The sequence below is a fragment of the Corvus brachyrhynchos genome, unplaced genomic scaffold, assembly GCF_000691975.1.
Source record: "Corvus brachyrhynchos isolate BGI_N302 unplaced genomic scaffold, ASM69197v1 scaffold258, whole genome shotgun sequence".
Lineage (NCBI taxonomy): Eukaryota > Metazoa > Chordata > Aves > Passeriformes > Corvidae > Corvus > Corvus brachyrhynchos.
In genome coordinates this window covers 5,723,036-5,739,006 of record NW_008240122.1, presented here as the reverse complement: position 1 = coordinate 5,739,006, position 15,971 = coordinate 5,723,036, and the positions used below count along the sequence as shown (strand labels likewise).

The following is a 15,971-nucleotide window of genomic DNA, read 5'->3' as shown; positions in this document are numbered from 1 at the left end:
CCGGAACGAGACTGATGGGCGGGAAGTTCTCCCTGAACATGGGGAAGAGCTTCTTTGTGGATGACCAAGCACTGGAACAAATTGCCCAGGGAGAGTGCGGAGTCTCCATCACTGGAGGTATTCAAGAACTGCCTGGATGCAATCCTGTGCCGTGTTCTCTAGGGTGACCCTGCCTGAGCAGGGAGGTTGGTCCAGATGACCCACTGTGGTCCCTTCCAGCCTCACCCATTCCGGGGTTCTGAGCGTTCTTCCGTGCCAGGGCTTAGGTAACTTCGGCGTTTACCCGGGGCTCCGCAGATCCACATTGCTGATCGCATTCCATGGATGTGTTCGGGCACGGCTGCAGGAGGCGGCGGTCGTGGGTCCCCTCCTTTCCCCACTCACACCCAGGCACATGTTCCTGCCACCCCCGAAGTGAAAACCACACTACCAAGCTTGCCGACGGCCACGCCAAGAGGGTTGGACAGGAGAGGTCCTGTCACGCTTCCAGGTCTCCATCACAATAGTCACCTTTTCCTTTTTAAAGCTTCACTTAATGCCCATAATGGTATGGCCGGTGGTGGAACGACAGAGTATCTTGCATCCGGACTCTCTCTGGTGCCCAAAGCAGTGCCCGGGACTTCATGGTTGCTCTGAAGCCTGTGTAACATTAGCCCCAAGTCACAGTGATAGCCAGCTGAATCTAAGAGGATTCAACTATGAGTTTGTTTGCTTCTTTCAAAGGTTTTGTTTTGGGAGGGAAGCAGTCCAGCGAATTTTGTTTTTCTTAATTCCCCTGAGTTTGTTTGTGTTCAGTTTCCAGTACTGTGGGAAACTTAAGCTGAGGAAAAAAAATGTATGTGACAACTGAAACTTAGGAAATGGGTACGAATTATGTTCTAGTTTGTAAAGCCCTTTGTTTACAAAATAAATCAGCGAGTTTAATTGATAGCAACCCTTTAAGTATTGTGTATCTGGCTTGTTAAATAGAAGGTTTTGTGATTTTTAAAAATGATGCAATAAAATACAGAAAAATGCCAAACAGTCATTTAAATCTTGTTTTGACAATATCTGCAAATTTTATTAACAAAAAGATAAGGAATCTCATTTTAAAGTTCATTTTGGAAGATGCATCTGTTCAGCTGTGATCACCACACATATCATGTCTCGCAATTTCACCCTCATAACACTTACAGTCCCCGTAAAATGTGTCATTATCAGAACCAGTTCTGAGATCTTAATGTATAACTTCAGGATTGCTAGAAGGATAGCTTGTTTTTCAGCATGTTCTCATGGTTTAAGAAGTTCTTACTTTCATCAGTCCAGCTGCCCCTGCTTGAAATTACTCTTCCCTACAGCAGAGCTGGCAGACTGAAGTATGTGTCCTGTTGTAACCATTCTTGTGCAAAGTATTTTAGCTTAAACTAATTTTTTATTAGCAGTTTAGTCTAAGCCATTAGACTTTGCACTGAAATATGTCAAGTATGGGCTTGTGTCCTCTCAGTCCCTCTGGGGAAGAATAAAGGTGAGCAGGCAGAAATTTTCAGTAGAAAAGTAGCAAACCAGAGGTAGTATCTTAAACTGCTGTAGGTGTTTGCTAAACAAACTTAAGTTGTTCCACTGTCAATTAAATCATCTATGAGAACACATTATGTGTCAGGGCATGGATACTTAGTCTTCAGTTTCTTCACTGCCATAAAATGTAGGAGCCAGTGTATTAAAGATAATTACTATTTTTAGGAAGTCTTACTTTATTAATGTTTCTGTTTACCTTAAAGTGCCTGGCCTTTGCTTTATTAAGATACACTCCGAATAGCTAGGACAAACACTCTTGATCATTGCTTCCTGCTACTCCAGTGTGAATGGCTTTCATGAGAACAGAACGTGAAATTTAATGTTGCTCCCAGTTACAGAGATTTAGTAGATTCTGTAGAATACCCATTAGTTACTAATTAATGCTTGTAAACTGAGTGTGAGAAACAACAGAAAATTGCAGTTATTGCCATGAGCTGTTCACACTCTTGTTATAGAACACTTACTAATACAGCAGTCCATATGCAGCATTTTAGAGAAAGTGAATGCAGTGCATACTGGTGTTTCCCAATTAAGTGGATATTTTTAAAAATATTTTTTAATCCTCAGGGTTTATGTATAAGCTCTTCTGTCCCACTTATCAGTGGCAAGTTTATGTCACCTTTAGTCATTTACAGCCTTGTTTTCTAAAATTGCCGAGTTCAGTTAATTTTCATGTGAAGCTCCGTGCCTTAGAATGTGATCAAATATGTTAACATTTTAATAGGTTGGTTATCCTTTTTTCCTCCCACTTCTACCACAGTCTGTTGTTGTCCATGTACTCTAGTCTTTTTGTGGTGCAATGAATTCGAATGTGTGTATGCTCAGTTTCTGCATTTCACCTAGAAAGCAACGGGTTCCTAAAGCGTGCTAAATTAATGGCCTAATTGATTTAGCATAAGGTCACACAATTGCAAGCACTTCTGAACAAGCTGTGCTTAGAATGTGCATACATCAGCTTCCTGATCTGTTACGTGAAGGAAGATGAAGATGCCTTTCAAAGTGTATGGTGATAGCACTGAAAGAGAAGCAGTGTTAGCTTTTAAAAGGCATCATGAAGTCCTATAAATTGCTGCCTAATGAAGTAGCATAAAAGTAATACTGATTATAGGCACACTAGTGCTCTTAGAAATTGCAGGTGAGAATACAGAGAGGCATCAAACCCCTGGGCCCATTGCTGTTAATGTAAGTCCCATTGATTTCAGGGAAAGTAGAAAAAGTGTGACTTGTCAATTACCGACTGACTGGGAATGCCCAAAAGAAGGGTTAGGCTGTGAAGTGTCAGAGTGGCCCTCAGTTTTCTTTCTCAGAGGGATCAGGCCTTAGTTAAAAGTGCCTAGGACAAAATTCTGGCTTTATGTTCATACTGAATAAACAGGCTTCATTGAATGTTGCAGAGGTGGGAGGAAAAAACCTACCTCTTTATTTTTTCATTCTAAACCTGTGCACACTTCAGTTACTCTACATTCGTGGTCTTTTGCATGCTTAGCTTTTTTTCTGTTGGTGTTTGCAGAGTACATGTGAATCTACATCAAGTAAGTAGTATTTTTTAAATTTAATATTCTCCCTTTGCTGTCCCTTTGCAGCTCAAGACAAAAGGAAGGAGGAACGTATTAAAATGTCACCTGAAGTGGCCTTGAACAGAATTTCTCCAGCACTTTCGCCCTTCATTTCCAGTGTGGTCAGAAATGGAAAAGTAGGACTAGATGCTACTAATTGTTTACGGATTACAGACTTGAAATCTGGGTGAGTTCCTCATCCAAAAAGAACACCCAACCCCTCCCAGTTAAGTTGTCTTTTCAGAACGGAGTTTGATTAGGTTCATGTGTTTAAGCATTTTGAACGCAGCTGGAGCTGACATACTAGCTGACATACTAGCTACATTATTTTTTGTCTTGCTACCATTTTTTCGTTTGGGAGACTAAATTTGTCATATTTTTGGCAATGATAATCTTGTTAGAACACTTTCGTCGCTGCCACTTGATAGTGCTGGTTTTCAGCAATGAGATAGTTATAAACACTTTTTTCTGTTGTTTAACACTTGCTTACTTGATCTTCTCTGTAAACCAAAATTCGAAAGACAAATTTGTGTGATCTTACCTGTAGTCATGAATATGCCAAAACAGAAGAAAAAGTAACTTTTCCTTTATGTGATCTCCCTCAAGTTCAATGCATCAGGTGGCTCTAGGGCCAAGTGTTTGAAATAAGCCAAGCTGCTCCTTTTATTTTCAAAAAGCGTTCAGATTAGTTTTCAGGTAGTGGTAAAATTTGGGGATTTGCATATACAAACAGACTTTGGTGTATAACTTCTGTGAATAATACATGAAGAGAGTGAAATGTTTAGATGACGTATGTCAGAAATTGCTTTATTCTTATAGAGTTGGGCATCTTAACAGCACGTTTTTGATTCGGATATTTTTTTGCTACAGGACCTCAGAGCCTGAAATTACTTTTGCTTCAGGTATACAAATCATCTTGCTTGTACAAACTACTGCTTTGTGTATCATTTTGGATGTTAGCATAATACAATAGATGTTCAGAACCACCACAAATCGCTATTGTTTAAAATACAGTTCTGCTGAAAACTTTGTTTAATGTTCTTCTGAAGGCTGTTTTATTACGGTTTCATGAAAAGCTTTGGAGGTGCTTTTCTGGTTGTAACAATGGCTTTTCCAGAAGGAGGTTTGAATTCTAGGGTTAGTTTGAGCCCTGTGAGGTGCTGGGACAAAGTACAGATTTACTTGGAGGTCTAAGAAGCCATGACTTTTGTTATTAGTGTTGACTGACTTGACATTTAGGCTTGCAAATTATGTAAGACAGGCTGAGCAGTTCTGCATCTGCTGCTGTCATTTCATGCTAGATCTTGGTTTCTCTTGAACTAGTCTTCTAGGAAAGCTGAGATGGGAGCTATCTTACATTTTTCAAATTCAAATCTTAGGAGAAAGGAATAAAAAGAAAAGTAGAGAGAAAACACAACTGTTTGTTGGGAGGTAGGTAAGGGTTTTGCTCTCTACCAACTGAATGTTTATGCTGCCTGCCTTTAAAATAAGGGATTAAAATAATAAAAAGTGGTGTTTTCTAGCTGACTCTTTTCAGGGGAATTTTTAATAGGTGTCTAAAGTTTTTGGCCACTGATCTTGCCAAGAAGATCTTGTATTTGCTTTGTTAAAACCTGAATGTTTTCCAAGAGTTTATTCTTCAAAAAAAATTAAAGCTGCCAGCAGCTGCACCTGTCACCCAAACACAGTGATTCAAATTGTATAGTAACTCTGTTGAACGTGGAGTCCACACACAAGTACAGCACCTGACAGAGGTTGTCTCATGTCTTGTTCAAAGACACTGGTCCACCTAAATGCACATGTTAGAAATACTTTTTTCCTTGTTCTGGAATGTAAGCATGATTCTCATTCTTTATGTTGGGGCTTTGTTTTGGCTTGAGGTTGTTAGGAGATGGAATCAGGTTAATCAAGATTTTTCATTCACTTCAGAATTATTTTAAGGGGTTTTTTGTTTGGTTTTTTTTGGTACAGTTAGGTTCTTAAAACCATTGTTGTAAACAGTTAATTAACAATTGCCTGAAATGTCTTTGAAATGTAAATTTCATGCATGTGTTTTTAGGAAAGATTTTTGTTTGTCACAAATAGTAAATTGTAAATGTAAATAGTTGGTTATTTAAACAGAAAATTTTCAATTCATGCATTTGTGTGGAAATACAAAATTCTTGTGATTTAGTGCTTTATGCTGTTGCTGAACTGGTAAACAGTGCAGAATTACTGACCATAAGATGGATGAATCACAGAATTACAGAGATGTCCCTTCCATAACTCAGGTTCTAGTTCAGTGGTCTTTAACCTTTGATACAGGAGTTCTTTGATACTTCACAGACTGTTTCTCAGAGTCTCATGTCAGTTAATAAATAACAAAATCCCCAACCCACAGCTTTTGTTAGTAGATTTAAATATTTGTTGCTGGATACTGACTGTATAGGAAACTTTGTAAGGCTCTGAGAGTTCAAAAATGAATTGAAGGCCATATGCCTACTTTCCTCCCCTGTCCTCACATCACAAGATTATCCAAGCCCCTGTATACTTTCACTTTCATGATGCTTTTTTAAAAGGAAGGAAAATAATGCAGACAAAATCAGAGGCAAATGTAGGTGATATCAGCATGAAGAAACAGAACTGTGAGACCACTGAAGTTGGGCATTAATGGGAAGAAAATGAGGAGAACTGTTTTTAGAGAAAAAGTTGAGGATATCAATTGCAAAATTCCCTTCAGTTTCAATGGGTTGAAATCAGACTTTAAACTTAAAAAGTGGAACCAGGCAGGTTAGGCAGAGCTGCTAGATTAAATGTTTGAAGTTAGATAAAGAGCAGTTCTTGATCTCAAACGAATATGACCATTTGGGAGTAGTATGAGTTCAGAAAATTTTGCTTTTGCATGGTGATTGTACATTTATTGGCACAGTAAAGGGGTTGTACCCATGCTAGTCTAGGCTGTTAAGACCCTTGCCTAGCCTGAGTTTATTACAGAACAGGCAAATATTTCCTGCTTTAACTGGTGTGTTGGGTGGAAGATTTTTAATAATAAATAAATACTATTTTACTGTAACCTTTAAAAGCTTAAAATACTTAAGGTGATCACTTCAATAGCTATTACTTTTGAAAATAAAAGTATCTGTAAGCTTCTGGGGAGGAGCTATAGGTTGCTCCACTGTCACATACCACACTTAACTCTTAGAGAAAATCAGGAGTTACTGTTGTTACACCCCTTCCCTAATGAACCAGTGCTTTACAATGTATAGCAAAATAAAATGTTCAAACTGAAGATCCATCCATTCTCATTTCTTAGGTTTTAGAAACAGGAGCTGTGGTTAACAAGGGAATGATGGTAACATACAGAATAAAGTAGTATTTCTAAGGCCTTGCCCACTCAGAGCCTTGGTTTAGACATTCTCAAAAGCAGAAAGAGTTTCCTTTCTGTTTCACCAGTAGAAGATTAACTTCCAGATTTTAGCCTATCATGTCAGTTGATTTTGATTTGTAAATGGCAAGCATATTAAGCCTTTAATTATTTGAAAAGTCAAACCATATGTCAGATAGTTTTAGTAAGGAACTTGTTTTGCACTTACTCTGACTTATTGCTGAGATTGACAACTTTTGTTGTGTTTTATAAACTGTATTAAAGAGCTGATGTTAGATGTATGAAGTATGATGATATGTTAATTTACTTTGCTTTCAAGTGTGGGAGGGAAATATGTCATAGTAAGGAAATCCTATTGTTTTGCAGTCTTTGAGTATGTAAATGTTTTATAATAATATGTTACAGTTTCATAATGTCTGTGTGTTTTACAAACTTATTAGACAGTACCAGTCTCATAAGACACTTACATATATTTACATCTGTGAGTAGGATATTCAGGACCAAGTACATTTATAGAATTTATATGGCCCCTGCTGATGCAGACCCCCAAATGAAGCTCAGCAATATGGCATGACAGGAAAGAAAGAAACTCTTCAACAGAAATACTAATAAAAGTTAGGTGGCCAAGTTTTCTTGTAAATAGGGCCCCACAGTGAAGGAAAGTAGAACTGGGGTGTAAGGTCACGTCTGAAATACAGCACCTTTAGCAGCATTGATTCAGGTGATAAGAAAACCCTGGCAGGCGTCTCTGTTGCATTAATAAAAGACATTCTTTGAGATGACAGAATGGATCAAAGCGTTTTTAACTCTGGCATAGGATATTACTTTGTTCTAGACCCAAAGAAAATACTGCTGTCAATTGAGTCAATGCCATTTATTGTATCATTCAGTTAATCTCTACTAGTGTCTCTTTGAAATACTGACCCATCTTAATTAGATATTAAAATCTACTCATAACCAACTGAATTGTGGCTGAGGCATTTTTCTTAGCATTTACACATATAATCATGGGAAAGATGTTGAATAGGGAAAAGTGATTATTATGTAGATTTAGAAATAGAGGATATTTTCCTATGTGAAGGGTGTTTAATTGTTGTATAATGTAGAATCCAGTTATTTAAGAGACTGCTGCTTTTCCTATGGTGCGTTCCAAGAGTGAAAGACATAGTTGTGGTGGTCAATGCCTTTGAGAGCTCTTTTTTTCCCCTACAGCTGTTCATCAGGGCCCATGCTTGAGCTTCAAATTATGCTGCAAGCCTATTCTTACTCAACAAACTTGATTTTGTTTTTTGAAATTACTTTGATGTGTTCCACCAGGCAAAATTTCAAAATGAATACAGTGATTTAAAGCTGCATATATTAAGATTCTATTTTTTTTTAGTTATCCACTCAGAACAAAATTTTAAATTTCATACTTATATGGTTATATTTATTCCATATTTATGAGAAGATTAATTGTGGAATTTTTATATAAGTGATTTGTAGTAAACCATGTTAGTATTTTGTTCTTTTCGCCTGTCTGATACACTGTTAATTTCTGCCTCTCTGTTTGACATTGAGCTATGTGTGCAAGTAGTTATGTTCCTGAAAGAAACCTGTATGAAGAATGGTCAAAAGAATGTAATTCTTTCTGGAGTAAATTTCTTCTGGAGTAAATTTCAACATAAAAAATTACTATCAAGCTGTAATAAGATATTTATAACTTTATTGCCCTGCTTCCTAGTGAGCAGTGATGATTTACTTTTTTTGTGTTATCAAGTAGACTGCAATATGCTTTGGTATTTCCCTTTCTTTTGGGCATTTCCCTTTTTAAAGTAAATATGCATTTTTATGTGCATATTTTGTGAAATAATGTTGGTTTTAGCTGTGAAGTACTATTACAGTACTGTAGCAGTTATTAAAGCTTTTGCTTGATCTTTTGCTTTTGATTAATTTAAATTGAAAAATTCAGCTTCAGTTGCTTGGGGAAGGTTCATATCCATCATTCACATTGGTGTCTGTAGGTAATTTTTTTAACATGTGTTTACATTTTGTTTGTGTATAAAGTTTAATGAATCTGACTCTTCTGAACACAAGTACTATGAAAAGCTGTTTTTCAAAATAGCTATGTTTTGTGTAAAATGTGTACTTGAAAGGATGTGGCAGTTTCTAGGAGAGGTGTGGTCTTACAAGTCCTTTACTGCTATATTGGACAAGTCTTGAACTATTACCTTTTCACAAAGTAAGTTGTTTCATTCCAGTTTCTGATGACAAATACATTTCTTCACTGCTAAGAATCTTACTACTAGAAGTTTGTTGTCGCTCAAGTAAAATGTAAAAGACTGAAGCTCTGATGGGACAGTTTGATAGAATTGGTGCTGTGGAGCAGCACTTGGAACTGTGAACAGCAGTTTTTCTGTGCTGGTTAAAAAAGACTTTACTTGTCTCCAAGGTTGCACTGCCCTGCATTTGGTTCTGAATGATGAAAAAACAAAGGCAAAATGTCTGTCTGGTAGAAGATCTAAGTGCAGGGCGTACATTTGGCAATGGTTTTGTAAATATTCTCCACAAAGTTTGGCATTCTTTTCACACCAGTTTTAAACAAGGTGCTTGAAGTTCAGAATAAAAAAAGAGTGTGTTTGTCAGTTTCAAGTGCTATGAGGAAAGAAAGGATTTTAAAAAGTGAAGGTAGCCCTAGATAATTGCAGTAACTTGGGCTCTCATTTAAAAGACTGTATGCATTTTCCTGAGATTTTTTCAGTTTAAATAACTACACAATATGTCTTTACTGGTATTTTTAGATGGGGACAGTGAGTAGCTTCCTCTTGTTTGACCTTGAAAAAGATAAATGCCATATTTATCACTTCTATTATTTAATAAAAATGAGAAGAAACTTGATACAAGTGTTTCTTTTCTGTGTAAAGAGAGCATCATATGATGTAGTACCAATACGTATTATGGGAAAGAGAGCAAAAAAATAAGCCCAATATAAAGCCCTCTAAACTTACATTGCCTAAAAAACTCAACCCCAGATTCCTGTGCATCACTGTATGCATTGCTGAAATAATATCTTTAAACCAAAAATACGACAGAGTAATGGTTGATCTGTTTTGGATGGTCAGTTATTTTTTCACTAGAAAAATCTGCTTAGATTGGTCTTGTTTATAGTTAGGGCTACCAGGGACCTTTCAAAATGTCTCCCGATTTATATTATTTCTTTCTCTCTTTTCTACCCCTTCTTCCTCTAGAATGTTAGTTTCAGTCTCTTCAGTAAACATTTGTGAGTTTTTTGTGCGCTTCACCCATGGATTGGGGGGGGGAGGGAGGCGGGGTTTGGTGGTGTGAGTGAAACATTGTTTCATGTTCTTTGTTAAGAACTCTTCTGTACTGAGAATTTTTGAACTAATAGATGTTGATTATCTGTCCTGTTTTCCAGGCTGCCATGAATGTTAGTCATAAGCCTTAACTTAAACCCTATAGAAGTGATATGGTTTCAGGCCAACTGCAAACAGACAGTGAAGACACTTAGAAGGAATAATTTCCTTAGAGATTTCTAGTGGTGTAGTTTCTTCCCTGTACCTGTCTTTCATTGTTTTAGTTTTAACCTGTTGCACATAGGCAAAATTCAGTTTTAATAGATAGATGCAGAAAAGGGAAGAACTTAGGGGTGTAGGGGAGGTATTGGAAGTGGCATAAAGACAGGTCAAGGCATCTCTGGTGGGCTGGGGACTCAGACTTACGAGAATTTAGGGCAGACTGGACCCTCTTTTCACTGGGATCTGAAGGTGCTGTGCTTATAAATAGTCTTGTCATTGCAGGAGGTCCTGTGTAGTTTTCTGTGCCTGTGAGGCTGATAAGACATGATGCTGGGAGAAAACAGTAAACTAGACTGTGAAGGCAAGGACAAGCATTTGCAGGGAAGAAGAGGATTTTTTGGACCGCCATCAAGAAAAATGTACATGCACCTCCTTTCTTTAGGTGTAGTTAGATGGGACCATGGGAAGAGTGATGCGTAATTTTATGTTTTATGGTGTAATCTTGAAAACAGTAGTAGCACTGTTGAGGTGGCTGTGAACTGTGAGAATTAATGTGAGAATGAGAAGTTAGAGAAAGACAAGGTGAGCTTAGGGGTTCCAGAGCACGACTTCTGGAGAAAATGTAACATGCGGTGATGTGGGGCTTGCTTTCTGCAGGTGCGGTTCCACAGGGTGGCCTGGTGTAATTTTACCTGTGAATTTCCTTTTCCTTCTGCTCTTTTTAGTCTACTGCATATCTTTAATGTTGTAATTAATCTAAAATAATGCTAGAAAGAGGAGAACTACTGACACTTTTATTTAGATGTTATCTTTTCATAGGCTTTCTTCTGTGTCTCCAGCCTTGTAATACTTTATATAAATATACATAATTTGAAGTTGCCGTTTTGAATACTGCAGACTGTGGATTTATGTTCTAAATGTGGTGATCCTTGCTTGACGTAACTTTCACATCCAAAGAATTGAATTCATCATTGTTGTATTAACATAAATTTCTTCTGAGAGTCTATGAATTAGGAAATCAACTAATATAGGTATCTGTGATCAAAAAGATCTAAAACTCTGCAATTAGAAGAACACTTTGAAAAGGAAATATGAAAGACATAGGATCACTGGATCCCTCCTAATATTCATAGAATCATAGAATGGTTTGGCTTAGAAGGGACCTTAAAGATCATGTAGTTCCAACCCCCCCATCCTGGGCAGGGCAATCCCCTATTTGTTGTTTAGTTTTCTTAAAGGGGGAAAATATATAAACATGGCCTATGATTTTAGTCCTTGAAGTTTTTCCCTGATACCAATTAATTGCATTTTGCAATAAAATAAACACTTCTATGGTATGAAATAAATTACTTAGAAAATGGATTGGGAGTCTTTATGGCTACTACTGCCAATATTGTGAGCAATGCTACATGACTTAAGAAAGCTGATGTTTATAATAGCTCAACTTTTGTGATTTGCTGTGAGTATGCTTTTTCTGTGAACACTGGAAGGATATGAAACTCCAGGTGGTTGACTGTAATTTCATACTTGGTGAAGAATGGTTCTCTTTTAGAGTAATCTAAAAGTAAAAATGTTCCCTGTCTGATTCTGTTTTTCTTTCTCCAGAAATGGAGTTCAGTGAACAGCAGAATTGAAACATGTGACACATTATTAGGTTGTAACTCATTGCAAAGTAATAGATAATTGAATGGTAGCTGTGAAAATCTGAAACATGGTTTGAATGTGTCAAGAGGGGAGGGAGATGAAGTAAATCCAAAGGATGCATCTGCCACTCCCTCATACTCTTTGCTAAAAATTTGCTTATGAGATCCAAGGATTTGGGGTACAGCTGGTCTTAAAGTATAATGAAGTAGTGCCTTTTCCTTGCATGAACATGTGACAGTTTATGATATTGCGAATTCACTAGTGTATTTACCTAAACCTACTGTGTTATTAGTGTTATCCCATTGCAATTGTCTTTATTTCTGTTCAATTTTTGATCATTCCCTCATTAAAATTTCCATTTTCTGTTTCTGTTTCATTCTTTTGAGGCGTGTGTGCCATGTGTGGTCTTTAAAAAGAATTACATGCAATTACCGGAGTATAAAAGATCTTGCTTACAAAGGAAATCAGTTTGATTATCAGTGTTTCTAAAGCATGTTTGCAAAATGTTTTGTTGAAAACTTCGTCAATGCTTAATTATTTTTTTAAATTAGTATCATAATTAGCTCCCTGAGACCAAATAATAATCATCTCCCACCCTAAACTAAAGAGATTTTGTGAATGGAAACTTTTGAGATAGTTTGTTCTTCAGAGCTTTTCTTTCAAGCCCACTTGCAAGTACAGTGGATGTGGTACTTCACGTTTCTTTTTTTGTAGTAGCCCCTTCCAACCTGTCCTGCTATGGTGACTGGAAAGGAGCTGTTCTAAACCCAGCCATACTAGGCTAAATGAACAGGGAGCTTGGTGCTAAAAAACCACCAGAATCATGTGAAGTTTATATGTGTTTTAATTTAATGTAGAAATTCTCTGAGATTATTTCAAAATGTGTATATAGGTGTGCTTCCTCTGTTTCCCTCATAGAAGCTGGGCTGCACATCTCCCTCCAGCAGAGGCAGCCATATTTTGGCAACTGCAGAACTCTTGCCACAAGACTCAGGCAGCTGTGAAGGACATATGTAGTTCTAGAAGTCCCAGAGCTCTCCCCACCTGCAACATCTGCTTTGGCAAACCCTCACTCATATTAAGAAAAACTACATTTTCTGTTAATATACAAGTGCTGTATTTGTTTTACTAAAATAGTCATAAGATGCTTTTCTGTAGTGTTTCTAGTGAAAGCAGGTTGCTGGCAGCTGAATGGATTTTAAATAGTTATTTGAACTTTACTTTTAAAAAATGCAAATCTCCCTATAGGTGCAGAAGGGAAGTAGGGTTTGTTTTTCTGGTATGTATGTTCTGCCTCACATCCCACTGCTTTCTAAAAGTTCCAGTTAGTGCGATGAACTTCTTAAAAGAAAACATAAATATATGTATAGGAAAATCAGCATTTACAGTAGATGAAGGTTATATTGAGGATATAGTTGACATATCTGGAGACACCTTGGAATTTCTCAGATGATAACTGTGGTTTGAAATGCTGTTGCAATAGTGGAATATCACCTATACTATCAGGATTCAAAAACAGCATCATCATCTGTATTGCAATACCAGTAGTCTTTGTCTATAGTTTAATTTTATACAAAGTTTGAAGAAACCAGATAGGGTACAAATGAGTTTCCTGAGATCCGTGGGTTTATCTACTGGGAAGTTTTTTTAATAATTATCAGTTGACTTTCAGATTTTAATATTTTAATTAAGAGATGCATTTAAGTAGTGATTAAATTTAACTGGGTTTTAATTTCCCAAAAGCAGTGGTGTGTGTCTTTTCAGTCCAAGTCCCTCTCTCTCTCTCATAATGTGTAATACATATGTCTATATAGAAGGGAAACTGAAGATGGAAATTGGTTGACTAGACCATCTTTTTCCCATTTCAAATTTTGCCTGATTGATAGAATATTGGTTGGATCTGTTTGTTTTCAAGAGCAGCTGCTCAATACTCTAAATACTGTGTAGGAGCTTGTAAAGCTTTGTGGGGTGCTGCAGGGAGCTACCACCTGATACAGGGTTTTGTCATCAGTGTCAATGCTCTAAAATGTGATTTTCACCATTTTTCTGTTTCCTGTTCCTTGCAAAAAACCTGTCACCTGCTGGCCTTCCTTCTATTCACCTCCACCCTCCACACACTTTAATTATTATCATGCCTCTGTACATGGTGTACCCATCTGTTGTGAATTCTGCAATTAATTCTTAATTAAGTGGGATTAAATACTGTGTCTTCAAGGAACACTGGAGCAGATTTCCATCTACAAAAATTGGAGGAAATAAGAATCTGAAGGTATCGACAAAGGCTGTTCTACTGGAATTGAACACTGAGGTGCTTTTCTTAGCAAATGCCATATAAAAGTTTTGGGTGGAATTTTGAGTTTGCTGCCTCTTATTAGTAACAAACAATCAAATTGTCTTTGCTTCTTAACTGTATTTGACTCTTGCTGGCAAAACCTTCAGCCTCTGGAACTCTGATTGAACTGTGTCTCATCATTCCTAAAATAATATTCATTCTTAGCCTCTTGTATTATGAAAGTAACTTGACCTCTTTTCCCCATAACAGTATCTTTATAGGACACATATAGGAACAGTAGGAAGCATATCCTAGGTGTAGTGGGAAGGGTTGGGAATACAGCCAGTGCTCAGAACTGACTCTGTGGTGTTGCTTTTTCTTTGTGTGTGTTGGTTGGTTTTTAGCGGTGTTCTCCATCGAGGTGTCTTTAATGGAGTGTGAAGTTTTCTTGGCTTTTGCGCCAGGAGTCTGGTGAGCAAAAAACAGTTGTCTGTTTTCCAAAGAAGTGCTGATCCTCAAGAACAGCGAGTGTAGCAGCCTAAGCATCATGAGATTAAAGAAGCTTTTGCATCTCTGACTATTCAAGTTAGGCAGTGGCAATATTAGGTTCCTGAAATTATAGAGGCTAAAATTCTTCGTCTAATTTGACTTTGCTATTGTACAGTAAAATTCACTGATGATTTGTCTTCTGACAGTAAAGGCAGTAAAGCTTCTGTGTGATCTATGAAGGAAGAGTGACTAAAGGCATTGCATAGTTTTTAATCTGTAAATTTGATAGTCATCAGATAAATCTGACATGACTATTTGGGCTTACACCTATACCACATATTAAAAAAAGAAGAAATAAAAAGGAGATTACTCCTTTTCCTGTAGAGCTATTAGACTTCTGTTGGCAATTCTGGATGTTTGCTAATATGGTTCTAAGCAGGAGATTTTAGGAGTGGCATAAAAAACAAACCTCTGACTGGAATTTTGGGATAAGAAGTAGCGGGTTTGAAGAGAGCTCTTGATGGGTTTGGGTTTTCGTGGGCTTTTTTAAGGTCTTTGGATAGAATAACCATTCATCTCCTGACTTCAAGGATTAAGGTGATAAACACTTGTGCTTTTGTTTCGTTGCGATCCCATCAGATGTCACAGAACATAATTTTGGATAAGATCTTACCAGAGCGCAAGTAATTTAAAACTGCTTCTCTTGGGAATGCTTTCAGGTGACAGTTTTAAAAAACTAGTTGATGGGAAGATGTTGTTGAAATCTAGGGTTATCAGAGTCCTCCATATCATTGTGGCTTCAATTTTGTAAAGTATCAAAATGGGGGGTTTTTTAAGCTTAAACAAAACAGAAGAAGTCTCAATTCAACAATACAGCCAATCACAAATACATTGGTATAAGAGGAAACCTTGCTGTTAAACTCAAGCAGAACTGCATTCTTAAAGGCTTTTAGAATTCTCTGGGGAGAAGGATCAATTTGCAGAAAAATACATTGTACTATACCTATTGTTATAGACTGAGGCCTTATTCCAAGCAGCAAAACTGAGTGACTTTCCTGGTTTGTTTTGTTGTTATTATTGTTGTTGTTGTTTTGTTTGGATAACCTTTTTTGTTTCTTTTTGTGACTGGTAAAGAATTCTGAACACTTATAACGAAACATCTGGTGCTAACAGTGACTTTGAATAAGAACAGTTTAGTTTATGTGTATTGTATTAACTGTGAAATAAGCCTTTTCCCAATAGTCACAGGCAATCTGTAAGGTGCATCAAACACTCAGTGAAGGAATGTTCTACTTGTCTCCTACTTGGAATACTTACTTCATAAGGATGTCATGTATCTCAGCTCAAGTTAATCTGCTGCATTTGCTCAAGGAACTTAGCTAAAATCTGCTGCGAAAGGGAACAAGCTGTATTCAGCTGTGGTTGCTGTATACTCAGTTCCATCTACCAATTTCCACCCATAAGTCTCAGCACAGCCCCCTTGAACAGGGCAATATGATTTTAAGCAATACACTTAACGATATTCCTTGCTCCCGGAAACTTTTCAAGTTGATGATTCTTTGATATTTTTGTAGGGA

The 15,971-nt window shown here is 37.2% G+C and overlaps 1 protein-coding gene across 2 annotated transcripts in view; it reads left to right on the top strand.

Annotated features, from left to right (window-relative positions):
* The first annotated feature begins 10 nt into the window (after window positions 1–10).
* Window positions 11–15,971, top strand: part of BRE (brain and reproductive organ-expressed (TNFRSF1A modulator)) — a 166,221-nt gene continuing 150,260 nt past the window's right edge. Inside the window, exons 1-2 of one of the 2 annotated variants that reach the window (XM_017744828.1) lie at window positions 11–117; window positions 3,138–3,297. In XM_017744828.1, the coding sequence (XP_017600317.1) occupies window positions 15–117; window positions 3,138–3,297 (263 nt within the window). In that variant the 5' untranslated portion in view covers window positions 11–14. The remainder of the gene's footprint in view (window positions 118–3,137; window positions 3,298–15,971) is intronic. The other variant, XM_017744827.1, reaches the window with a different exon arrangement.